Below are 27,442 nucleotides of genomic sequence, written 5' to 3'. Positions count from 1 at the left end.
TGATGTTCCAGGTTGATGTAACTAAAAATTTTAAATTGTATGAGTTTGAGATTTTATAAGTTCGCTGAACAAAGCGGCATAACTCAGACATAAATTGACTTTTAATTTTAAAGAGATACGTTATTTGCATTGTTAACACATGAATGAGATTCTTACATTGTAAAATGTGTAATGATACTTTTATTAAGCAAATTTAAAAGGCAAAACAAAAAAAATCCTATGATATGCAAAATAAAATATATAAAAAGAATGAATTAAAGTCATAGGTAATACATTATTTTAATTTCGAAAGCTCATGTCGACATTTTAAACTTTGTTTGACTTCCTCGAAAGAAGCTATAAAATCATTATGACGTTTATATTGTAAAATATACCTGAGACTGCTCGATTCCAAGGTAAGACACGTTTACCTCATAGGTGTATATAGTATATAAAATGTTGTATTCCGATTTTTCTTATCGTCTTAAAAAATGCAAAAAAACCAACTTAATATATCTCCCCCCTTTTTATTGATATTGTATTTACATTTTATCATAGATCAAATTTATTCGTTCAGTGTATGTTTGGGTTTTTTTTGTTAATATATCTTTTGATTGAGTAAAGCCATTTCAATTGACATTTTATAGTGTGTCTTTCTATGTTGGGATGTTATATTCTGGTTCGTCCTAAATCAGGAACCTTTGTTCAGTGGTTGCCGTTTGTAGATGTGGTTCATACGTGTTTCTCGTTCCTTGTTTTTATATAGATAAGACCGATGGTTTTCCTGTTTGAATGGTTTTACATTAGTAATTTTTGGGGTACTTCATAAGTTGCAGTTCGGTGTGAGCCACGGCTCAGTATTTCTTTGACCAGAAACGTTACCAACTTTTAATTAGATAGAAAGAATTATTATGTTGCGTTTGAATTGTTAGTCCATGATAGTTATAACCAAAAACAAGTTTATATGATGTGGATTTATCTGTATTTAATACTGAGATCCAGAACTGATATAACAGAGTTTTGATATCGAAATAGCCGTTTCAATAGATACCTGATATGTTCTTTCCAAGTTGAAAAACAGATAAGTTATATAAACATTTGAAAAGTAAGTATATATAGGAAATTAACAAGAGCAGTTGTTGATAATTGATATTTAATATATTTTGATCAATATATCTTGATACATATTTTATTATGAACAACTAATTGTTATGTTAGTTATATTTAATCAAAAGGAATTTGATTCGAGCGTCACTGATGAGTCTTTTGTAGCCGAAACGCGGGTCTGGCGCAAATACCAAATTTAATGGTATCTATGAGAAGTTTATTTATTAGCAATTACTGCTGAAATATGTAAAAATGTACATGAGTTAGAATATGCGCAGCATTCCAGTAAAAGGTAAGACCAGTGATGCCGTGGTATATTGTTGTTACGAGTAAAAGCTTGCCATTCTTGATAATATCGATATGAAAGATGTACCCATAATGATTGTTCATCTTAAATTTTTGTTAATGTGGAATATTAATTTCTCGGAAGTTGCTTTGCACGTTACATTACAAATTACAGGGATCTTTATTATAAGTAAGAAGATGTGATATGAGTTTCATTAAGACAACTCTCTATCCAAGTCCCAATTTGTAAAAAGTAAACCCTTATAGGTCAACGTGACATATAATCTCAAAACTGTGTTTTTTTTAATGACAAACTATTTAAAATGATATAAATATGTACTGGCAGAATGGTAATAGATCGGAAAATGGAACATAAGTACATGTTTTGCAAGCTGGTATGTCAGTAACTGTTAGTAGTCCCCTGTTTATCATTATCATTTGACTTAATTTCTTCTGTTACCATGGTTACCTATTCTGACACATATATCTACTTGTATACCACCAGGGACATCTTCTCCGGCTTCCTTTGAACTTAATGTTATTGTGCGTAATAATGGGTGTTTGTTTATAATGCATTGGCAAGAGGTTTTAGGGAGAGGGTTGAGATCTCACAAAACGTGTTTAACCCCGCCGCATTCTTGCGCCTTTTCCAAGTCAGTAGCCTCTGGCCTTTGTTAGACTTTTAAACTCGTTTTATTTTCTAACTTTAGTTCATTTATATGTTTTGGAGTTTTGAGGGATGAACTAGTACACAGTTTTGTTTATGAGCCGGCTGTAGACCGCCTCCGGGTGCGAGATGTTCTCGTTGTGTTGAAGACCCTTTGGTTTTCTTTGGCTGTTGTCTGCTCTATGTTCGGGTTATTGTCTCTTTGACACATTCCCCATTTCCATTCTAATTTACATAGAACAAGTAAAAAGTGTTTGCGTTTACTTTTCTATACATTGGCTAGAGGTATAGGGGGAGGGTTGAGATCTCATAAACATGTTTAATCCCGCCGCATTTTTGCGCCTGTCCCAAGTCAGGAGCCTTTGTTAGTCTTGTTTTATTTTAATTTTAGTTTCTTGTGTACAATTTGGAAATTAGTATTGCGTTCATTATCACTGAACTAGTATATATTTGTTTAGGGGCCAGCTGAGGGACGCCTCCGGGTGCGGGAATTTCTCGCTACATTGAAGACCTGTTGATGACCTTCTGCTGTTGTTTTTTCTATGGTCAGGTTGTTGTCTCTTTGGCACATTCCCCATTTCCATTCTCAATTTTATTGCATATGAAACCATAAACGTATTTAACCTCTGCCCATACTATACCAAACCAGGCTATCTGGACCATGTGGTGTTGGTTCTTGTTTGTCTCTGTTTGTATGTCTGTTCTGGTATGAGTCTTGTGGTCTGTAACACTGTCATATTTTTTGTCAATTCATATAAAAAATGTTATGAACTATTTTTTTATTCATGACAGCAAAATGACGGAAAGACGGGAACTATTACAATAATCTTTCGTCATGCAACCATACATAAATTTAATATTGAATTGTGACCAATTCCATTCTAAATGACAAAACTGACAAATGAAATATACGTATTATATAGGAACTAAAGCAAAATAATGCTAAATACATTTGGGCGTCCGAACCACATCTATGAATTTTAACTTCATCATGAACGTTCATTCCATACATTTGAAAGCCAGAAATGTGTACATTGTTGAACACTAGGAGGAGCTTTGTGAATTAAAAAGTAATAGCCAAATTCCGCTAACTTAACGGTCAACATTGCCCGAGGGAGTAGAAATCTACGTTTCTTTGCAATTTTCTTATTTTTCTCAACGGATAAACAGTTTTTTTACATAGGCTACAATTCATGTCAGTTCCAAGTTACTGACTTTTTTCTATTCGGATTCCACCTTATTAAAAAAAAAAAGTACGCATAACATACTGTTATGGTATAAACGAATAAAGCCGTATAGTCGTTGTCAATGGATTTTACGGTCTGGGACATTTATTAAATACAAATGTAATAGTTTATTTTCACATATATATATGTATAATCGATTTAAATCACGCACAAAATTGTATGATATAAGGAAGAATATCTAATGAATTCTTTTTTAAATACATCTTTTGAAACAACTTAATATTCAATTTTCTGCATATAAAACCAGGTCAATCCTATTATATGCATGTAGGTATCTTCCGAATTTTCCCCCCAAAAAAAATAATGTTAAGATAATAGATCTTTGTCAGGATACTCATCTTCAAGATAATATTGTGTAAAACAGCACCAGACATTATTTATATACAAAAGTTGATGGAAACAAATGAACCGTCAACAAACCAGGAAGTTTTTGTATCATAACAAATATTTTCATTGTTCCTGTGTTTCCACAATTATGAGGAACCTTTCTATAAATTCATTTTACACATGACCATCCTGTCTGTATTCAACGATGAGTTAATAAATGACCTAGTTCTCTTTTAAACTATTTTTTTTTTTTTGCATTTGCTTTTACCTTTAAATTAAATGAATACAAAGCATTGAACGATTTTTTTTAAATTCCAGACTGAGATGAGGTCTACACTTACTTTATACCTACATGCATTATAACAGTAACATTCAGGTATGACAAACCTATCTTATTATAAGTGTATTTTCTAATTGATTTCATATACTTATATTAGTACTAATTGTTTTTATGTTCATCTAACTAATAAATCGTATTAAATACTTTTCCCTTTTTATTTCATATATAAATATTAGTATAACAAATGCAATCTTATAATGAAAATAGTATTTAATCATTTTAATCAAAAGGAGATAATTTTTAGACTGGATTTCAAATAAGGAAAACGCAATGTGTCTATTCATTTTATGTTTAAATATTTCAACCTTCCAAAAATGTATATATACACTATTATCAATCGCGTCTAGGCATGTGCCATTTTATTTATTTAAATACGTGCTTATATACTGTAACTTCGATGTCAAACTCTTGAAAAGAAATAAAAACGAGTTTTAAAACTGTAAAAAAACACCTTCACAAAAGAACCTCAATAGTTATGGATATGTACGACTGCAATTAATATTTACGATCCCTCTATAAAACTGTAATTGGCTAAGAAATGGGAATTTATTCCAAATGGAATCATGAATGAAAGAGGGGAGTAAGATACCAGAAGGACAGTCAAACTCTTCACGAAAATAAACTGACAACGCCATGGCTAAAAAATTAAAAAAACAAGCAGACAAATAATAGTACACAAGACACAACATAGAAAACTAAAGACTAAACAACACCAACCCCACCAAAATCAGTGCAAAAGCACTTCATCGCCATTTTTTAAATTGAGGAAGCAATTCGAAGCACGGCTCCTGTAATTGATTGCGATATTTATTCCGTATATTTATATAAACAGATTGTCTGCATTTCAAAAAACGCAATTGAAAGTAAGAGGATTACTTGTCTTTTTTTTTTAAACCATTTTTCATAAAATATTTTTGAGGGAGGAGATGGAGGTTTACAGAATAGATAATAATGGGCACAAAATATAAAGAATAGATTTTTTTTAAATTAAAGAATAGAAAACAATAAGGTGATAGAATATAAAGAATTATTATAGAGAATAATGGACAAAAGTTTATTAATAAAAGAAAATGGCATAAAAATTGAAAGAATCCTGAAATCAAGGATACCCAATCCAGATCTCCATTGGTTTGTGATACATTGAATATGATATCTATATATGAATTGGAATGCTGTGACTATTTTTTAACTGTTAAAATATAAAAAAAATCCTTTTCAATTGAATATTTATGAAATAATTGCTAATTAGTATAACGTCTTAGCCGTCTATTCAATATTGAAGAGTAACAAGCACGCGAAACAGGACAGTCCCGGACTCGAATTGACTTAACAATTTATTTATACGAATTCCTTGATTTTGCCGTTTGAATCAGACTTTTTTTTCAGGCGGTTTCATGGCATAATAATGAGCAGTAGTATTACAAAGAACAATGGTTATATTGAAAAATTATAACAAAAAATTTAATATAAACGCTGTTAATGTAAAGATCATTTTGTCTTTTTGTCTAAATCGATTAACAATTGAACGCTACATTTTTAGCTCACATGGCCCAAAGGGCCAAGTGAGCTTTTCTCATCACTTGGCGTCCGTCGTCCGTCGCCCGTCGTCCGTCGTCGTCGTCGTCCGTCGTCGTTAAATTTTACAAAAATCTTCTCCTCTGAAACTACTGGGCCAAATTAAACCAAACTTGGCCACAATCACCATTGGGGTATCTAGTTTTAAAAATGTGTGGCGTGACCCGGCCAACCAACCAAGATGGCCGCCATGGCTAAAAGTAGAACATAGGGGTAAAATGCAGTTTTTGGCTTATAACTCAAAAACCAAAGCATTTAGAGCAAATCTGACATGGGGGTAAAATTGTTTATCTGGTCAGTTGACCCCTTTAGGAGTTATTGACCTTTAGTCAATTTTTAACCATTTTTCGTAAATCTTAGTTATCTTTCACAAAAATCTTCTCCTCTGAAACTATTGGGCCAAATTAATCCAAACTTGACAACAATCATCTTTGGGGTATCTAGGTGTAACACCACTAATTAAGGCCCGGCCAGAAAGCACATACCAGAAAGTAGTACATATTTAACACAAAATAGTTCCTACGCATGAGTGTAACTTCCAAAATATGTAGAATATTTAGGTGTTTTTGGTATGAAATGAAAGCTGAAGGACTGGTGATCATTGTAGAACACTTTTGGACTTTTAATTATGAATATTAAAAAAACTGCATCAAATTTTAAAAAGAGGGTTCATTTTGTCTGTTTGTCAGATTTGAAGTACCTGTTTTGGTACATTCGAAGTTCCGGGAACCAGTTCTTTCTTATATGCCATGTAAGGTATGTTGATTTTTTCAGTAGAAGACACCATAAAGTGTTGCTTTGAAATGCAATGATTGCCACTTTATTTGAACTTAAAACAAAAGAGGTGCTCCTTCTTGAAACGGAGGAATTTAACATAGAAAGCAATGGGACCATGAATTAGTGGTGTACTTCCTCTAGTTTAAAAAATGTGTGGCGTGACCCGGCCAACCAACCAAGATGGCCGCCATGGCTAAAAATAGAACATATGGGTAAAATGCAGTTTTTGGCTTATAACTCAGAAAAACCAAAGCATTTAGAGCAAATCTGACAGCAATTAAAGTGTTTATCAGGTCAAGATCTATCTGTCCTGAAATTTTCAGATGAATCAGACAACCTGTTGTTAGGTTGCTTCCCCTGAATTGGTAATTTTAAGGAAATTTTGCTGTTTTTGGTTATTATCTTGATTATTATTATAGATAGAGATAAACTGTAAACAGCAATAATGTTTAGCAAAGTAAGATTAACAAATAAGTCAACAAGACCGAAATGGTCAGTTGACCCTTGAAGGAGTTATTGCCCTTTATAGTCAATTTTTAACCATTTTTTCGTAAATCTTAGTAATCTTTTACAAAAATCTTCTCCTCTGAAACTACTAGGCCAAATTAAACCAAACTTGGCCACAATCATCATTGGGGTATTTAGTTTAATAAATGTGTGGCGTGACCCGGCCAATCAACCAAGATGGCCGCCATGGCTAAAAATAGAACATAGGGGTAAAATGCAGTTTTTGGCTTATTACTCAAAAACCAAAGTATTTAGAGCAAATCTGACAGCGGTTAAAGTGTTTATCAGGTCAAGATCTATATGCCTTGAAATTTTCAGATGAATCAGACAACCTGTTGTTGGGTTGCTGCCCCTGAATTGGTAATTTTAAGGACATTTTGCTGTTTTTGGTTATTATCTTGAATATTATTATAGATAGAGATAAACTGTAAACAGCAATAATGTTCAGCAAAGAAAGATTTACAAATAAGTCAGCACGACCGAAATGGTCAGTGGACCCATTTAGTAGTTATTGCCCTTTATAATCAATTTTTAACCATTTTTCGTAAATTTTAGCAATCTTTCACAAAAATCTTCTCCTCTGAACTACTGGGCAAAATTAATCCAAACTTGGCCACAATCATCTTTGGGGTATCTAATTTAAAAAATGTGTCCAGTGACCCGGCCATCCAACCAAAATGGCTGCCACGGCTAAAAATAGAACATAGGGGTAAAATGCAGTTTTTGGCTTAATACTCCAAACCGAAGCATTAAGAGAAAATCTGACAAAGTTAAATTGTTTATCAGTTCAAGATCTATCAGCCCTGAAATTTTCACATGGATCGGACAATCCGTTGTTAGTTTACTGCCCTGAATTGGTAATTTCAAGGAAATTTTGTCGTTTTTTGTTATTATCTTGAATATTATTATAGATAGAGATAAACTGTATACAGCAATAACGTTCAGCAAAATAAGATCTACAAATAAGTTTACATGACCAAAATAGTCAATTTACCCCTTTAGTAGTTATTGCCCTTTATAGTTAATTTTTAACATTTTTCATAAATTTTTGTAAATTTTTAGAATATATTTTCCACTGTAATTACTGGGCCAAGTTCATTATAGATAGAGATAATTGTAGCAACAAGAATGTTCAGTAAAGTAAGATCTACAAACACATCACCATCACCAAAACACAATTATGTCATGAATTTATTTGTGTCCATTGTTTAATATGCACAAGACCAAGGTGAGCGACATAGGCTCTTTAGAGCCTTTAGTTTGCTTTTCCTTATACTTTGATACTTTCCGTGAATAAAACTTCTTGGCCTTTCATTTGTTTGCCCATTCCTTCATTCATATCTGATATAAGTACATTAAATTTATTCGTCCCAGTTCCTATCGTTATGAACAATTGTGTTCATCATGGTTCTTCTCTTAACCATCTTCGCGAGCCCAGTGTTACGATCCAGTCCCCGGAGTGACTACTAAATTATATATATACGTATGCATATATAATATAGAATGTGATTTTATTATTCTTTCGTTACAGCATGATATTCGTTTTGAAGTTCGTCTCTTTGTTACTTCTAACACATGAAGCAGGAGCTGAGGTTTCTCTGATGAATGGAGATGTTATTATAAATGGACTTTTTGATATATACGATTCGAATAATGGCAGATGCTCTTCAGATATCAGTCCATCCTCTGTTAAAAACTATGAAGCAATAAAGTGGACATTACGGATGATCAACAGTAACAATTATGTACCTGGAATTAAAATTGGTAATACTTGAAAAGTCATTTGATAATCATTTTAACGATAGTTTTTTTTGTTTTTTTTTTTTAATTTAAAGTGAACAATAGAAGTAATATTGTTTTAATCTACAATCAAATAAATAGATGCAAGAGGTCTTTTCCAGGGAAATTAAATTAAATTTTGCTATTTTGATTTGAATAATGGCAGATGTTCTTCAGAAATCAGTCCAATTCCTCTGTTGAAAACTATGAATCAAAAAAGGGGACATTACGGATGATTCAACAGCAACAATTATGTACCTGAAATTAAAATTGGTAATACTTGAAAAGTCATTTGATAATACTTTAACGATTGTTTATAGCAAACACTAGTAGTAATATTGTTTAAATCTACAAATTGCATGTGTTCTTTTCACCGAAAATTTAATTTAGTTTGATATTTTGACAATACTTTTTGTACTAATAACCACTACAGTCTGCCTATTTGAAACCAATTGTACAATGCGCTAAGCTTTCTATTTTATGCATATGTCTTTTAGGCTAACCCCTAAACAAATAAAGTAACAAGAATAAAATTCTACAATTTTAAGCTTGAAAAAACTTTATCCTACAAAATAAATTAAAAGAGTATATGAGACAAGTATCGAGTCTTAAAATTGGAATCTATGTCGTCAAAGTCTTGACACAATACAAGTAACTTCTTTTTACGAATTTTTGCACTAGTCATTGGTATTTCTCCAAAACGTGACATTGAGTTAACTGACTTGGCGAGACTACGCATTCTAAAATATACTCCTGACAACCATTTGAACGCCCCTCCAGTGTCTGATATTTGGATGCGTTTACTTACATAAAGCTTTACATTCTTTCAAATTTACACATTTTACTCTAATCTACTGACCGAAAGCACTAGCGTCTTATTGAAATTGACTTTTCCTTTAAATATTTCTTGTTTATCATCTCCTGTTATATGGCTTACCGCAGACTAAATCATCTGAAAGATATTTTCATTACATTAAAGTAAAGAAAATAAAAACAAGACACCTGGAAACTCGTCTCTAAAAACATGTAGAAGAAGCAATTGTAAGTGCTATAAAGTAATCTAAATTGGAAAAAAGAGAAGCGAAAGATACCAAAGGGACATTCAAACTCGAAAATAAGTTGACAACGTCATGACTAAAAAAAAGACCAACTACACACAAACAACAGTACACAAAACATAACATAGAAAACTAAAGACTGAGCGATACAATATCAATTCATCACCTAACTGTAAAACAAAAACTAATTTATGTTCTTCCTTGTGGAACTTGATAGCTGCAATCTGTTGGCGAAACATAAATTAAAGGAGTAGGTCCGGTAAGGGCCGATTTTGGCCTTAAATTTCAGGTTCATTTAACGAAAGATTTTGGACACTTTTAAATACTTAAGTGTCTATTTCAATTGATTCGATTAGTTTTTGTGAAAGATTTTAACTGATTTAGTCATTAAAATCGCTCCGATTCAAGCTTAGATATGAAAAATCTTTTAAAATATGCCAAAAAAACGTCACTTTTCAGATGGTTTTTGATCATCTTAAACCTTTATATATGATATGTATTATCATCAAATACAACTTTCATTTCAATATTATAAATGAACACGAATGCGGCCACTTTCATTTCAGACGGAAACCATCTAAAATAAAACTAAAATGCTAAAATTGTGAAGATTTTAGTTATTTAGCATGACTTAATGATGCTAGTACCCGATATATGTGCATTGTATTGTCAAAAACAGCCCATATTAATGTAGCAGAAGCATAATACTTTCAAATAAATAGCTAAAAAAATATATTTTCACAATTTTGTAAAACTGCTATATTTTGGGGCCAAAAAGGGGTCTTACTGAACTTCTCCTTTAATGTTAGACTGGATAATCTCCAGTCATCATATACCAAAGGTATAAACTGCTCAATTACGAGATACCTCTTAATAACATGACATTTTCTTTTAATATCAAATTTAAAAGAACAGAGATTAATCAAAATGTGGACAGAAAATGTAGAGAACAGGGCTTTTGTATCATATGGCACCAGCTTCGTACGCTTGAACCCAAGGGACTGATGAAAATCCATTTTAACATAAACAAAGGGAATAAATCATGAACGTTATACGGTTAACATGCTATCATTTATTCTTATTGAACGAACTTTAAATTAAGCTCCAAACGTTTCTTATCAGCATCCGATACAAGAGAAGAAACACTCATGATAGTTAAATTGTAAGGGTAATATATATATTGAGAAGAAAAAAATTTTAATTTTTGAATACAAATGTCATTCTTTTTTGATAGTAGCAATACAAAACCAATAAAAAGAACATTACGAAGGGGAAAGGTTGTATGCATTTAATTTTTAAATTTTTAAATTTTTAAATTGTATTATTTAAGAATTGTTGAAATCAACCTTAGTAATACTATGTGTATGTACCTCGTCAGGATAATTGGACCATGTGTTGTTTGTTGTCCCTTGTTTGAACGCCTATTTTAAAGGGGAATCGGTCGATGGTAGTTTATGCAGTCTGTTGTATTGTTTAATATTCCCGTATTAATTTTTTTTACTTTTTTATCATGTTTTGTTTTGACACTACTAGTACATAATAATTTAAACCAGGTTCACATATGATAAATTATACGTTTTTCTTTTGAATTTGTTTTTGGGGATTCACTTTTAGGGGGGGGGGTCCCTCAATGACGTTAAATTTTGGTCTTCTTTTATTTTATTTAGATTGTACTTGTAGGTTTAATATCTAATATGAAACGAGATAGAGATGCATTTATTTTCATAATCGTCAGTTTATATTCATTTATTTTTTATGTATTTATATAACAGGAATTCAAGCCTGGCCGACCTGTGGTCTTGTTTCAGAAGCTAATGATAAAGCTATAGATTTTATCAATAAAGTCCATTCAGACAAAATGGATACCAGCTATCAATCTCCACCTGTTATCGGTAGGTAAAATATTGAAGTAATGGTACGAAACGTTCTTGACCTTAACAATGTAGGACTAAATAGCAATGTTGGACTAAAATATCACCTTAATTTCTGTTCTTCTTTTCAAGAAGCGATACATATTTAGGGAGCTACCATTTGATTTTTATGGGGGGGGGGGGGGGGGGGGGGGCTAGGATGAAAAATTTTGTCCTGCATTTTTTTTAGCTGTAATCTCTGTCCTGCCTTTTTATTTTTCACTCTAATCGGTCCTGCCTTTTTTTTTTTTTAGTTTATTTTGACTTTTTTTTACCTAAATTGTCGTCCTGACTTTTTTTTTTTGCAAGTGTCACATCCTGCCTTTTTTTTTTACTCAAAACTCCTGTCCTGCCTTTTTTTTCAAATTTCATCCTATCCCCCCCCCATAAAAATCGAATGGTAGCTCCCTTAGCCGTAGACCAATTAAAATAATGGGTTTGCCTAAAGTGGCGTTATCTTTAAGATTGAAAAAAGCATATTTCCTCTTATCACAGGGAATAAAAACACCTACATTTTTCCAAACATCCATCTCTGACTTTATGAACAAAAAATATCTTAAACTCATAAAAATGTTGATCTGAGTATTTCTAAGGGTTAAAATAACATTATTCTATCATAATTATTTGTCAATGGATGTTAAACAACCACTTATCAAATCAATCAATTAATCTATATACTCTGTATATGTTAAATTAAAAATAACAATGGGGAATGTGTCAAAGAGACAACAACCCGACCAAAGAGCATAAAACAGCCGATGGTCACCGATAGGTCTTCGACACAGCGAGAAAATCTCACACCCAGATACGTGCTTCAGCTGGCCCCTCAACAAAAATGTGAAATAACTAAGAGATAATGAAATAACTCCAAAACATATAAATGAACTAAAATCAAAAATCATAAAGACTTACAAAAACCAAGGACTCCAGACTTTGGACAGGCGCAAAATGAGTTATAACGATATTCATCAGTAGAATGAGATATTTTTCTATAAATTGTAGACTGCATGTTTAAAATATTACCTAACAATTCGATGGTACACTATTTAAAATATTTTGTATTCATCTATTAAATATATTTTAAACATTAACTGTATCAAAACGGTTCTGGTCTTTATGTGTATTATGCTATCGCTTACATGTAATTTAAGTTTTAATGAATAAATACAATGTTAAAAATGACTGGCGCACATCTTTACAATTATATCATTTGATAATTTTTCGAATCTTTATAAAGTTTAAAGCCCTTCCCATACAAAAAATCGACATCATTATTCTTTGTAAAAAAAGCGAATAATTTAGCTGTCATATACATTTACTTTTCCATTGTTGGTCGTTTCACATCTATAAACAACAAATATTTCATACAATATCGTTACCTAAAAAGTTGGCAACATTGAAGACAAAAATAAGGATATGAAATCTCAGTCAATGCACTTTGTAATCTTTAGCAGTTCTTTCGAATATATTGTATATATTTCAGTTTTAAAAAAAAAGTTCAACCAATGCGGAAGTTTTATATTTTCAACCATTAAATTCAAACAGGTAGATTCTTAGGATAACGTTGAAAACAGTCTTATCAGACTCCGCTTATTGCTATCTACTTTTTAACGTGAAAGAAATCATTGCACCCTCCTAATACGATTGAGGAGGTTCGCTACTCAGTTTCAAAATAACAAGCTTTTCATAAAACTAGTATATATTGATAGGGGATTATTAAAGGAACCAAAAGAGAAAAAAAAATATATAGGTCAATGTGCTCGTTTTCTAGTCTAAGATATTATCCATTGAAATGTTGGCGGGAAAATGTTCTCTCTTGATTTTTCATAGATTTATCATTGACAAGTGTTCAAAAACTATTAAAAAATAACAAGGATTTTATAAGACTTTTACAGATGCCTTATAGTTATACATGTAAAAAATTTATAAAAAGAAAAATGGGGGTCAAGAATTCCAAATCAGTACACGCGAACACCCTTAACTGTGGTTAACAATGATTGATTTTGCTTTACAACCTTAGAGATAAATTAGCCAATAAAAAATCAACTTAATCGACTCTTTGAGACTTTTTTATTACCGCTGTGTTGGTTGAGTTTTAATGAAATGCCTACAATACTTGCCTAATGCATATCTTATTGAACCAGTCACTTGCCTAATGCATATTTTATAGAAACAGTACTTGCATAATGCATATCTTATGGAACCAGCACTTGCCTAATGCATATTTTATAGAAACAGTACTTGCATAATGCATATCTTATGGAACCAGCACTTGTCTAAATTTAATGCATATCTTATGGAAACAGTACTTGCATAATGCATATCTTATGGAACCAGTACTTGTCTAAATTGCACATATTATAGAAACAATACTTGCATAATGCATATCTTATGGAACCAGTACTTGTCTGATGCATATCTTATGGAAACAGTACTTGCATAATGCATATCTTATGGAACCAGTACTTGCCTAATGTATATCATTTTTGGAAACTGTTATTCTAATTAATATGAATTGACATTTTTTGCACGAATGAATAGTTCTTACAATATCACTAAACATCATTCAAGGGTTTTGAAATGAGACAATTGTTACCCGGTTAGTTCCTGATGGTTACTGATAGTTAGCATGTGTATTTTGCTTGTTTGTTTACTGTCGCATGACTCATCATGTGTTCCCCGCACGCAAATCAAGTTTTACGTTTTCATAAATTATTTCGCTAAAGCTATATTTATATACATGAATACATACAGTATTTTGACAAAGAGCATACTTATTATATATCCATTATTCTATTTTAACATAAGATTAGATCAACTTAGTGCGTAAAACATAAGTAAAGACAATAAAAAGAATACAAATGTTTGTTGACGATGTAAAAGTGTGCATTGGAAACAAAACAGGAAAAAATAAATATCCCTTAAGGTTTGTTTGTGTTTAAACATGTGGAACCATTGTAGAGTAATAATTGTAAACTGTGCTTTTTCTATATTATTAAACATATTAAAGGCATTATCGGACCAGGACACAGTTCAGAAGCCGGAAGCATATCAGTGCTCCTTAGCTCACAAAGACCAACAGACAGATTGATACAGATTGGTTACTCCACAACGGCATCTTCACTTAGTAATACCAATATATATCCTAACTTTTACCGAGTAGTTCCAAATGACGAGATACAAGTAGAGGTGAGAGGTACTGATTCGTTATGCGGTTAAAAAAATCGATGTTCCTTTTTGTTTTGGATTAAAAAAATAAGAGTCATAGTTAAGAGGAGTTAATCGAGATGTATGAAATAGATTTGTGACCTCTACAAGATATCGGCAATTCTCGTTGTCCTCGAATATCACAATTTTCTCTTCGTGATTTATAGATTTTTGTCAATATACATTGAATTACTTGTAAAATATCTTTCTTTCAAGTATATATTAATAAACAGGCGCCCTAGTTGCATTTGAAAATATAAATAGAAAAAAGGCATTTAGAAACTTGTTGTCGTTGATACGTAAGGAGGACTCAATAGTGAAGTGACACTCAAAGTCCGTCGTACACATCGAAAATGAAAATTATTAGATATGTCCTTTTAATAGTATACATGTGTGAACAATAAACAGCTTAAGCAAATAGTCTTAGACAACACAACCTCAAACGATTCAACAAGTTATTTTGGCTATTCAGGAAGTGTAGGAAAATAGAATAATGCATACAGCAACCATCTTCTTGTTCTGTGATCAAAGCAATCAAACACGATCCAGGTTATGTATGTATTTAAAGGGAACACGTGTATCTTGATCAACCAACTCTTGCTTGCGAATATTATGGTATTAATGAATGGGTGTTTTTACAAGGGCCCTGTCATATGTCCAAGGTCTGTAATAATGGTCGAGGAAGTCTGCAATGGCCCGAGGCAACGCCGAGGGCTATTACAGACATCCGAGGCCATTATTACTGACCGAGGACATATAACAGGGCCATTATAAAAACACCCATTTCTTAATACATTTATTAACTAACTGAACAAAAGTGTATGTGTTGCTGCTAACTTGGTGTACTGTCTTACTCTTTTAATGACAGTTTAGTTTAATACAGACAAACTGGGCATTAATACAGGGCCATTACAGAAAAACAGGGCCATTACAGAAAAACCAGGCCATTACAAAAAAACAGGGCCATTACAGAAAAAAAAACAGGGCCATTACAGAAAAACAGGGCCATTACAGAAAATATGTAATTTTTAATAAACAGTCACTTTTGGCAATAATGCACTTAGTTGGTTAATAAACTATGATAATAGTGACTTATTATAAACGTTCAAACATAATAAAAGTAAGTTGTAAAGCAAGTGGTTGTTAATGGTAAAATTGAACTTTGGACGCTTACATTAACGGACGTCATGATGATTTGGTTAATCGTTTTAAAGAAAAAATGGCTCAATATGAGCAACTCGACGAGGTTTACAAATGTACGATTTATTTGGGGTTTCGTTAATTTTACTAAGATTCAAATTTCAACCGTTTGTTTTTTCAGGTAATGGTTTCCTTACTCAAGAAGCTAGAATGGAATTACATAGTTGTAATTTACGATATGGACAACTACGGGAAAGAAGGGTATGAGAGTCTGAAAACTAGAGTCAAAAATGAAAATATTTGTATCAAGTCATCATTTGGTATTCCAATTGATGAAAACGGCGCAGTCACTTCGTCATCATTGAGAACGTTTCTTGACGATACAGCTCAGCTATCTGTTACGGGGGCTGTTGTTTTTTCAACCGCTGTTCATATCAAAATTCTTTTAAACGCGGCAAGTTTGAGATTAGCTGAAACTAGTGACCAGATATCTTTTCTGTTTTCTGAAGGTATTGACCTGACAAGAAGTTCCGTGAGAGATAATAACGATAACGTATACGAACCCGCTAAAGGTGCGTATGTTACAGCCCCACCGAGGTCTTACGTAAATGAATTTGAAAGTTACTGGAAAAATATGTTTAAAAATATTTCTCGCCTTGTCGAAGAATCGGAAACCAACAGCTGGCTCAAAAATGTATTTTCGTTTTATTCAGACAACAATTGCTTTCCTTCAAATGAATCTGCCAACCCGGGCTGCAACGAACTTACCCAATCAGAAATTGATAAGATTGGTGAGAATAACTTGTACACCAGCTACGCAATTGAATCTGCTTCTCTTCTTGCAAAACTTCTAAAAGATGTGCATACCGTCAAATGTTCTGGATCAGATGGATTTTGTGAAAGTATGAAATCAGTAATCTACAATGAGAAAGGCTTTATTTTGGACAAAATTAAAGATATTTCAGTCGATTTGAAGAAAGAAATGCCCTTTTTACCTGAGGTCCTGGAAAACAAAACGTTGAGTTTTGCAACTACAGCAGATGTGATTTCTGATACACAGTATAATGTTTACAACACAAGAAAATGTCTAACAGACGATTCAAAATTCTGTTTCGTTGAGGTGAGTATCCATATAGTTATATCAGTTATATATCATTGCTTTATATTTGGCCAAGTGCTTGACAGTGACAAGTAAGTATATTTCGGATCTTAACAAACTCTTCCTGTTTGCAGATACTTTGAATTTTCAATATGTTGAATGATCTTTAAAAATTTAGTCTCGCATTTCTATAATACTACTGAACCGTATAACTTTATATTTGGTCAGCAGCGCGACAGTGTTGATTTGCTACGTGTGAGCTTTTTAGATCTGACAGATACCTACTTATTGTTTTTGCTCAAACGTTGTGTTTGTGTGAGGGAAATGCTTAGCACGGTATCTTGTGCATTGAACTTATCTGAATAATTTCAGTTTGGTCCTTTGTTAATAGCTTCATTTTAGAATACATGTATATGATATTATAGTCCTTCGTGTTATATAACAAAATATGTAAAAACAAAATGAACGTATCATAGCGATTCCAGTGCGCGAGACATATTGAATAACCATCGCCATAATGACTGGAGGACAAATAGATAGAACATTAGATAAAAGATGGAAATCACATAGCAAAAAAGGTTTAAAACAAAACAGCGAAACGGTGTAGTGGCATTTTAGGCTTGGTGGAGTTGCATTCATATTACATGTTTATCATGGGAATATATAGTAAGAATAATAACAGACTTCTGTTAAATAACCATTTCGAAATAATGAGACACGTTTCTCGTTTTTCAAATAGATTAGACCGTTGGTTTTTACATGTCATTTTTGGAGCATTTTATAGCTTGCTGTTCGGTGTGAGCCAATGCTCCGTGTTGAAAACCGTACTTTGACCAATAATGATTTATTTTTACAAATTGTGACTTTGATGAGAGTGTTGTCTCATTGGCACTCATACCACATCTTCTTATATCTATCTACGTACATTATAATTCATTGTTTTCTTTTTTATCATTGAAACAGATAGGTAAGTACCTCAACAGTAGCTTAACTTTAGACACATCATTGGTCAGAGATTATCATAAAAGCAGTATTGGCAAAACATGGCCTAATATAAACCGTGCTCAATGTCTTGCTGGTCAAAAATGTTCAGTTTGCATCCTAGATGATTTAACCAAAGAAGTACTGTACGAAGACGGGGATATTATAGTGGCTGGCATTATACCTATATACAATAAAGATAATGGCGACCCACTTGGATGCAATGGAATAAGAACTACACTCAGCGTTGAAATTGCCGAAGCTATGGAATTTGCTGTTAAAGAAGTAAATAGACGGATTGGAAAGTATCAAAATATCTTTCCGGGGGAAAAGATTGGTTATGCATTCATCAATAGCTGTAATCAACCATTAGTTGTTCAAAGTAAAATTTTAGAATTACTTCAGAAAGGAGTGCTGCAAAAAGATGGAACTTTTACGCCAATCTCACATAAACTTGTTGGATGGATTGGAGCTTATGGAAGCAGTATCAGTTTGGCTGCTTCTCAAATTTTATCAAAGTTTGGTTATATTCAAATTGCATATGCTTCAACGGCAGCTGTTCTCAGTGATAGAAACGAACATCCATACTTCATGCGCACGTGCACACCTGACGACAAACAAGCTAAAGCAATGATTAAGATAATCCAGACAATGCAATCAAATTACATTCAAGTTGTGTATAGCGAAGGTACGTACGGAGAAGGTGGAAGAGATGCAATTAGAAAGGAAGCACAGTTAGCAAAAATATGTATACGAAACGAAATAGTAGTGATGGAAGGAGAAGTTTACTACCAAATACTCAATAAATTGAGAGAAAATCCTTCTGCCAAAATTGTAATAATGTTTTTACGCTCTCATGTAGTTGATTTGGTGACTTCAGCGATAAACGAGAAAATGGACTATGGAGAATTCATGTTTATTGGATCTGAAGCATGGGGTTATAGACCTGATCAATTCCAAGAAAAGAAAAAATTAGTAGGAAGTATTACTCTGGCTCTTAGGATGGCAGAAAACGAAAATTTTACATCATATCTTGGAGATTTAAACGTATATACAAATACTCATGATCCATGGTTAAGGGAATATACTGAAAAGAAATTTGATTGTTATTTTAATACAAGTTTTGATAAAACATCTGAAAACCCTTGCAACGAAAACTTACGACTGACAGATGCACCGTCATTTAAACAAGAAATTTGGACTCCGTTTGCTTTAAATGCAATGCTGGTTTTACTGTCGGGCACTAGTGATGCTTTTAACGACCTATGTGGATCAGGCTCCCCTAGCCTTTGCGACCAATTTCGACTTAAACCAGATACTGTTAGAAATCGGGTGTTGCAGCAAACTTTCGATATTGCAAATGACGGGAATGAGATCAGAATGTTTGATGACAATGGCGACGGAAATGTAGGATACAGAATTTATAATATTCAACGAAGTCCATTAGATACTAACGTGTTGTTATACGAACAGGTAAATAGTTATAACGATTATAATGATATACACGATGATGATAATGAAGGTTTCATTTAAAGTAAATATTCCAAATTCTAAATCTGTTTCATTAATGTGATGAAATTTACTGTTTCATTCAAATATTGAAGGACTAAGTATTTTTATAGTTCGTTCTTATGTTGTACTGTTATACCACTGTCTCGGGTTAGGTGGAAGGTTTGGTTCCCTCTAACATGTTTAACCCCGCCACATGTAATTCAGTGGTTGTCGTTTGTTTATGTGTAACATATTTGTTTTCGTTCATTTTTTTTATATATATAAGGCCGTTAGTTTTCTCGTTTGAATTGTTTTACATTGTCATTTCGGGGCCTTTTATAGGTGACTATGCGGTATGGGCTTTGCTCATTGTTGAAGGCCGTACGTTGACCTATAGTTTCTGTGTCATTTTGGTCTCTTGTGGGAGTTGTTTCATTGCCAATCATACCACATCTTCTGTTTTATAAGAGTGGAAACAGGATATATGCCCATTGTTGATGAATTTATTATTTCCGGTTTATTATGTTTTATTCTATGATGTAAAGTTGAGTATTTCTTCAGTATTTTATTTCAATCATATTTTATTCTTTTAAAATTATATTTTTGCTTTTCGATAATTGCTTTATTAGTAAAAGTCAAATTAGGTATTGACAATCTGCCATTTTATGCTCTGCCATATGCATGAATATTGTTTCACATATTTTAGATGTGACCAACAGTGATGTTGGCATACACATTGAAATTGTAACGCTGTCTGTAAGACACAAATGATGCCCCCGCCTGACCAAAAAAGCCAAATACCTGTCATTCTCTTTACAATCAAAATCCTGTATTCTTGCGCACCTTCATTATGTGCATGAACATCCTACAAAATATTAAAGCTGTATCTCCAAAACTGTGGGAGGAGATAGCCGGATAAACCATGCAAGATCTCTTTTTGTAGCTGGTACCACAAAATGACAAAGTTCAACTGCCTGTCATTTTCAGAATATTTGAGAAAAAAAATCATAATCCTGTTGCCATGCACACATTTATTATGAGTATGAATATCCTACAAAATACTAAATTTGCAGCTCTAATTGTAGGTTGAGATAGCAAGACAAACAATGTATCCAATATTGTTTTTAGATTGAAACGATCTCGCATTGATAGGTGAAAAACTTGAAATAGACTGCAATTGAAAATCATTAAATCTTAAACAAATTTCATTTAGATAAATACTGAAATTATTTGTGTTGCCCATGTTGTAGTTACATACTGAAATTGGTTCATGTTGCCTGCGTTACAGTTTCTTATGTTTTTTTTATTTAGCCTTTTAACTTTTTGACTCGGGTAACACTGATGAGTCTTTTGTAGACGAAACGCGTGTCGTGCGTAGATAAATATATGCCTGGTACTTTTGATAAGATTTCTTACATACTGAATTATTGTTTCATGTTGCCTTGTTGTAGTTGCATTCTGAAATTGTTTCATATTGCCTTTGTTGCAGTTACAAATACTGATACTTTTTTGTGTTGTCTTTGTTGCAGTTACATACTGAAATAATTTTTGGTTCCTTTGTTGCAGTTACAATTTCTACCTATTGTGTATGTTTGTTTTTATCGCGCATCGTTGTCAATATAATGGAATTCGATGCGACTGTCATACAAGTGAGAGGTTAAGCTAGCTATAAAACCAGGTTCAATCCACCATTTTCTACATGAGAAAATGCCGGTACCAAGTCAGGAATATGACAGTGTTTATCCATTCGTTTGATGTGTTTGATTTTGCCATTTGATTACGGACTTTGCTTTTTGAACTTTCCTGTTCTTGCAGGTAGGACAGTCACCGTTGGATGAAGCAAATTTTAAGTTAGAAACGGAAACGTTGGTGAAACCCGATGGCATGGTACTTCCGGCAGTGTGTCCAAATACAAAAGCTTGCAGTGAATGTTTTCCGAATGAAAATAATACGCCAAATGATGTTCGAGAGATTAGGTAAAATATAAATTATTCACCTAGATACATTACAGCGGACATTCATGATTAGAAATCTTGTGAAACAGGTTTTGCACTTATATGTCTACATTATGTACATAAAATTCTAAGAATAACTTCTGTACAAATAAGCTAAGATATTGCATTACTTTTATTAAAATGTCTTGTAAATCCGACGTATGGAGAATGAATATCAATTCAATCGATTAAACAGGCAAATATACTAGTATAATAGAAAAACTTACAATATGATAGAAACAAACATGGCATCTGACGTACAGCAGTTGTCGTTTGTTTATGTAATTTATACGTGTTATTTCGTTTTTTTATTTAGATTAGACCGTTGGTTTTCCCGTTTGAATAGTTTTACACTAGTAATTTTGGGGCCCTTTATAAGCTTGTTGTTCGGTGTGAGCCAAGGCTCCGTTGAAGGCCTTACATTGACCTATAATTTATTTACTTTTATCAATTGTTATTTGGATGGAGAGTTGTCTCAGTGACACTCATACCACATCTTCCTATATATATCTACAGACAGCAACCAACAACAACCACCGAGTAACAGGTTCATGTCTAGCATATAAAGAACGCATCGGGGATAAACATATTTGTAAGCGATCAATCCTCTATAATCCTATGCAAGTTGTGTATAAAAACAAACTGTAAAAATCAGTTGAAAAGACTTTTTCTCATCAGAACTTCACGATGCACACAACAAAAAAAGTAACAATAAGACAAAAAAAAACAAAAGTTACTGAAAGCTAGTTTAAATCCAATTACAACTTATATAGGAATAGTAATCCGCTTGTACGCTGTTTTGAAATAAGTTTAATTTGAATATAAATACTCCATATAAATGTGTACATTTTTGTAGTGTTGACAGCAACAAAACAGTTACAACCGTATTAGGAGCATTTGTCGGTGTTTTAACACTGGCTGTGACAATTTTGGTTGGATGTATTTTGATGATGAAACGGAATCGATACCCAGGTAAGATGTTTATTTAGCTTAAGGATGTGAGTACTTCCGGTCTAACATACCGCTGTCGATAAACTGCACTTTTCTACTTTATCTCATTAATAATAACAATCAGAACTTTTTGTGTTGGTTCTAAGTTCATTAATTTATAATTAAAATCATTAATCTACATTGTAACATTATAACTTCGCATCACGGTGCAAAGCCAACAGGATCAGTCGAGATACACGCCATCTTGAAATTATTACTAGACGCTTGATTGCTTATTAGAGGGTTTAACATTACTAAGGTTCGGATTTTGAAATTCATTTTCGGATATTGAAAATAGAGTGACGTACGGCATGGTATTGGTTGCAAAAATTTTATATTTTCCATTTAAATGCAAGACTTTTTATTTAATTTGTATATTTCTTCATTTAAATGCAAGACTTTTTATTTAATTTGTATATTTCTTCATTTAAATGCAATATTTTTGTTTTAAATGGTATATTTCTTCATTTAAATGCAATATTTTTTTATTCAAATGGTATAACTTGTCATTTAAATGATATATTTTTTCATTTAAATACAATATTTTTTATTCAAATGATATAATTTGGCATTCAAATGCAATATTTTGTATTCAAATGGTATAATTTGTCATTCAAATGCAATATTTTTTATTCAAATTGTATAATTTGTCATTCAAATGCAATATTATTTATTGAATTGGTATAACTTTTCGTTTGAATGCAATATTTTTTATTCAATTGGTATAGTATTCTTTTTAATTTATATGCAATAATTGCATTATGGGAAATTCTGTAACGTCACAAGGTCAAATTTGCAATAACGTTTGTGATTGGTCGGTAATTGTTTGAATTTCTCTCCTTTCTTTTTAAACATGAGAGACAAAGAATTTAAAAAAAAAAACGCGTCGGAATATCGCCCACTAATTAAATTTTGGATTCGTGCGAGTTCGTGTACTGGCTGTTAATGCCAATAATGACAAGGTCGAGCAAAACATGCGAGTGACAAGTTATAATAATTAATTTGACACACAACCTGTCCATGGATAGAAATAGATGGCAAACACGCCCCAATGAAAACCCTTAAATTTCAAAGGCGTAGCTAGAAAGAAACGATTTGCAAGCAAGTACAGCCGAGCGGAGCTAGGCGAAAAAATTTTGGGACCCTTTTATGCAGGAAAATGTTTTTTTTTCGGTTTTCGGTAATAGGACAGTTGAAAGAGGAGCTACATGCAAATAGGACTTATAAACAATTTATGAATGTAAAACTATTCATAAAGCTTCTGAATAGAGTAAAACATGGTTAATTGAAAACATAAACTACACATTTTTCCGATACAGAATTTACTCAAAATTGTCCCAAATCTGCTCTTTGGGTCTAGGCAGAAACGAGCTTCTCTATTTATTTGTCAATATTCACACTGCAATCCCGATGAATATGCAGTAATGCTAGCGATGATATTAACCTGTCATTGTTCATTGTTGATCGTACATTTGATTTGAACAGACGTAGTACACTGATAGATCTCCATGGTAGCACTCGCGAGAGGTTATAAACCAGTGTACGTGTTCGCCATCGAGCGACCTCCCAATTGAATTCGTCAAAATTACATACCAGGTCAGTTTCGTATATCTCAGACAATGTTGAGATTTGTTCGTTTGCTAAATTTCCTACAACACGAGGAACCAGATACGGCACAAAGAAGCGATTTTCTGATAATACCAGACGCGACTCCACCTTCAGTTCCATTATCATATGGTCTATAAACGCAAAATATAATGAGACTTTCCAAAACTGTTTTGGCGTGTTTGCAGGATGAGTGGCTCTGGTAGTCCGTCGAACACATCGCCATGGCATAATTTCAACGATATTGAAGGGTTCTGATAAATCTTATGCCGATTGGTACATCTCATTCCAAACAGATAAACCGTACTCTGTAAAATGTGCTCCGAAACTACATGTATTAGACTGAGTATAACAAATTCGAATCTTGTAAAAGATACAAGTTACTGTCCGATTTTGTCATGCATGATCTCCAATAAAACTTCTATTTTGAAACCAAATGCCGTTATTTAATGGCATTTCATCAATTAAAAAAGTGACAACATATGTGTTTCCTTTAAAATTTCCTTTATAAATTTTTAATTTTGCAATAATTTTTTTGCATGCTGAACCGATGCGCCGGCAGTTTCTGAAGAAACTCCACTACAGTCTACACATTAAAGTAGAAAAAAATGCATAGCTAGCTCTCCACCCCCCTCCCCTCCCCCTCTAAGTCCAGATACATGTAATCATAACGTCCTATGATGCTATATCATTTTTTAATTTGCTTGATCCTCAGAGACGTTGCAGGAATGCAAACATAAAAAAAACAATAAAAAACCTTCCTGGACGAAATAATTATTTGGACAAAGCCCCCTCTTTTTTTTCTACATGTAGAAAAAAATCTCCTAATTACGACAGCAGAACCAGAGACCCACAAGAAGAGACCTGAGCTGTGATACTCCGGAACTAATTCTTAATAAAGACAATTCGGGATAAATTGGAACCAGTTACTAACCTATGTTACAACAATAGTCCTATGACATGGGATGTACAGTGTATTTAAGGCGTGAACTTCATATATTGGACTATCTATAATATGTGCCTTCATGCCTGATGTCGCATATCATTTTACATTTAGGATTTGTTGCTGAGCTTTTCTGTTCCCATCTCCGAATCGCTTGAATAGATTTTTTTCAAGCCCCACAGTAGTTCAATAACTTCTATATGTCTTTGCATGAATAAGTATTCAGGGCATATTTCAAAACATTTTTTTTCTTCAGGACTTTTAAATGACGATATAAGTTTTTTTAAAGTGGTGGTCCGAACGTTTTGACAATCGAAATTTTGAAATAGAAATAATAGTAAGGAATGGAAGATTTTTAACTGCCTGTGCAGGACTTGTACGAACGCCAGATTTAGTCAGAGGGGCGATATTCTGACGCTTTTTTTAATGTTTGGTCACTCGTGTTGAGAAAGAAACAAATCCCGACCAATCACACACGTTGTTGCAAATTTGACCTTTTGACGTCAAAGAATTTCCCATAATGCAATTATTGCATATAAATTAAAAAAAAACTGCTATACCAATTGAATAAAATATATTGCATTCAAATGAAAAGTTATACCAATTGAATATAACATATTGCATTTAAATGAAAAAACATTGCATTTAAATGAAAAATGATACCATTCAAATAAAAAAATATTGCATTTAAATGAAGAAAATAATAATTAGATAAAAATATTGCAATTGAATGACAAATTATACCATTTAAATAAAAAATATTGCATTTAAATGAAAACATATTGCATTTAAATGAAAAAATATACCATTCAAATAAAAAAATATTGCATTCAAATGAAGAATATACCAATTAAATAAAAAATATTGCATTTGAATGAAAAATATTGTATTTAAATAAAAAATTATACCATTCAAATAAATATTGCATTAAGAAATATACCAATTAAATAAAAAAAAATGCATTTAAATGAAAAGTATCGATTTTTTGCAAACCAATACCATGTCATAGGGACGTGTTTTTTGTTGTTGAGATGATGACAATAAGGTCCATTTTTATGACACCAGGAATAACGGTAACATTCACATATTTATTTTGTAAGATGAACTTGTTTATATTCATGCAAAACCTACAGTTGTAAGTAGTTCAATTAACTTTATAGTATTATTGAGAACAGAAATGTGAATATATTTAATTATTGTGCATTACTAAGAGAAGAGAGTTGATTTTATTTCAGTGTGACATTAATGAAAACAACTACGACTTAAGCCATTTGTGCTGAAGTAAAGTTTTGCATTCTTTATTAATATGAAATTTGTTTATCAATCAGTGACTGAAGTTAAATCATGCCAACTACAAAATGTATAACATCGTTTTTATATTATATTTCCTTTTTTCAAAGTTATGTTTGATATTTCAGATGACGATACCTATCTAGATGCCACTGATCCATACTTGACACCTTCTGACACTAATCGAGATGGCAATAACGGATATCAACGGTCTACGGATTCGCCAAATAATTCAGCCGATTCTGGTATAACTGTAAGGGATACCAATATATGACTCACTATGTTAATTGTATCGTTTCTATGAGACTGGTGGATTTTAAAGATATAACTAACTGGTTACACATAGACCAAATACAGTGAATATAAAATTAAAGAACAGAGTTCCAATGTCCTCCGCTTTGCATATATATATATAATAAATTGCAAAGGGAAACTCCTGAAAAATATTTGATTGACTCTTATATTCGAATTATCGAGACCTTGATGTTATATACCATTGAAAAGAATTTGATAAACATTTGACAAAATTTGTACATGTGAGATCACTAAAAATGCATATTTTCATATAACTTATATTATTAAGGGGTACAAAAAGTTGATCGGCACTGATTTTTTTAATTGTCTCAGATATTGCTGATATAAATCTGCACTTCAATTTTGTTGCAAGAAATGTTCACATGGGAGCGCTAACATTTTTTCAGATATTTAATGTTTCCAAAGATACAACTCTTTTTAAATTATTGATCGGCACTGATTTTCGAACTCGTCATTGCTGATATGAACCCACAATATAATTTTATAATTAACGTTTCCTAGGGGCCTAAAAAAAGACACTGATATTCTAATCCGTCAAAGACATTGCTCATATAAACCTACAGTATAATTTTTATAAAAAATTTGGCAAGAATTGTACATGTTAGAGCGCTAACAAGACCGGACAGACAGACTCCCGGTATTTCTTTGTCCCCCTTCAACTCGTTGCGCGGGGGGAATTACTGTTTAATTATATGTTCAATACTCAAGTAGATATCACGATCAATGTGAAATTCTAAATGCTCAATCGCCAAAAAATATTTTGTTGTTAACATGTTTTGTTTCATTTCGAATATTTGTTAATGTATATAAATAAATCATCATGATTCTA

At 32.4% G+C, this 27,442-nt stretch overlaps 1 protein-coding gene across 3 annotated transcripts; it reads left to right on the top strand.

Moving 5' to 3' along the window:
* The first annotated feature begins 328 nt into the window (after positions 1-328).
* On the top strand, positions 329-27,442 carry LOC143063697 (uncharacterized). Of its 3 annotated transcripts, XM_076236012.1 has the most exons (10): positions 351-395; positions 3,931-3,988; positions 8,343-8,575; positions 11,421-11,540; positions 14,569-14,747; positions 16,087-17,025; positions 17,968-19,458; positions 21,292-21,452; positions 22,327-22,442; positions 26,427-27,442. In XM_076236012.1, exons 3-10 carry the CDS (start codon positions 8,344-8,346, stop codon positions 26,570-26,572), a joined length of 3,384 nt encoding a protein of 1,127 aa, XP_076092127.1. In that variant the 5' UTR covers positions 351-395; positions 3,931-3,988; position 8,343; the 3' UTR covers positions 26,573-27,442. The 3 variants fall into 3 exon arrangements, with proteins under 3 accessions (XP_076092128.1, XP_076092127.1, XP_076092126.1); XM_076236013.1 differs by lacking the exon at positions 3,931-3,988 and having other exon boundaries at positions 329-395; XM_076236011.1 differs by lacking the exon at positions 351-395 and having other exon boundaries at positions 3,859-3,988.

This window comes from Mytilus galloprovincialis, chromosome 2 (genome assembly GCF_965363235.1).
Source record: "Mytilus galloprovincialis chromosome 2, xbMytGall1.hap1.1, whole genome shotgun sequence".
In the NCBI taxonomy this organism is placed as follows: domain Eukaryota; kingdom Metazoa; phylum Mollusca; class Bivalvia; order Mytilida; family Mytilidae; genus Mytilus; species Mytilus galloprovincialis.
This window is presented reverse-complemented; position numbering and strand designations above follow the sequence as displayed.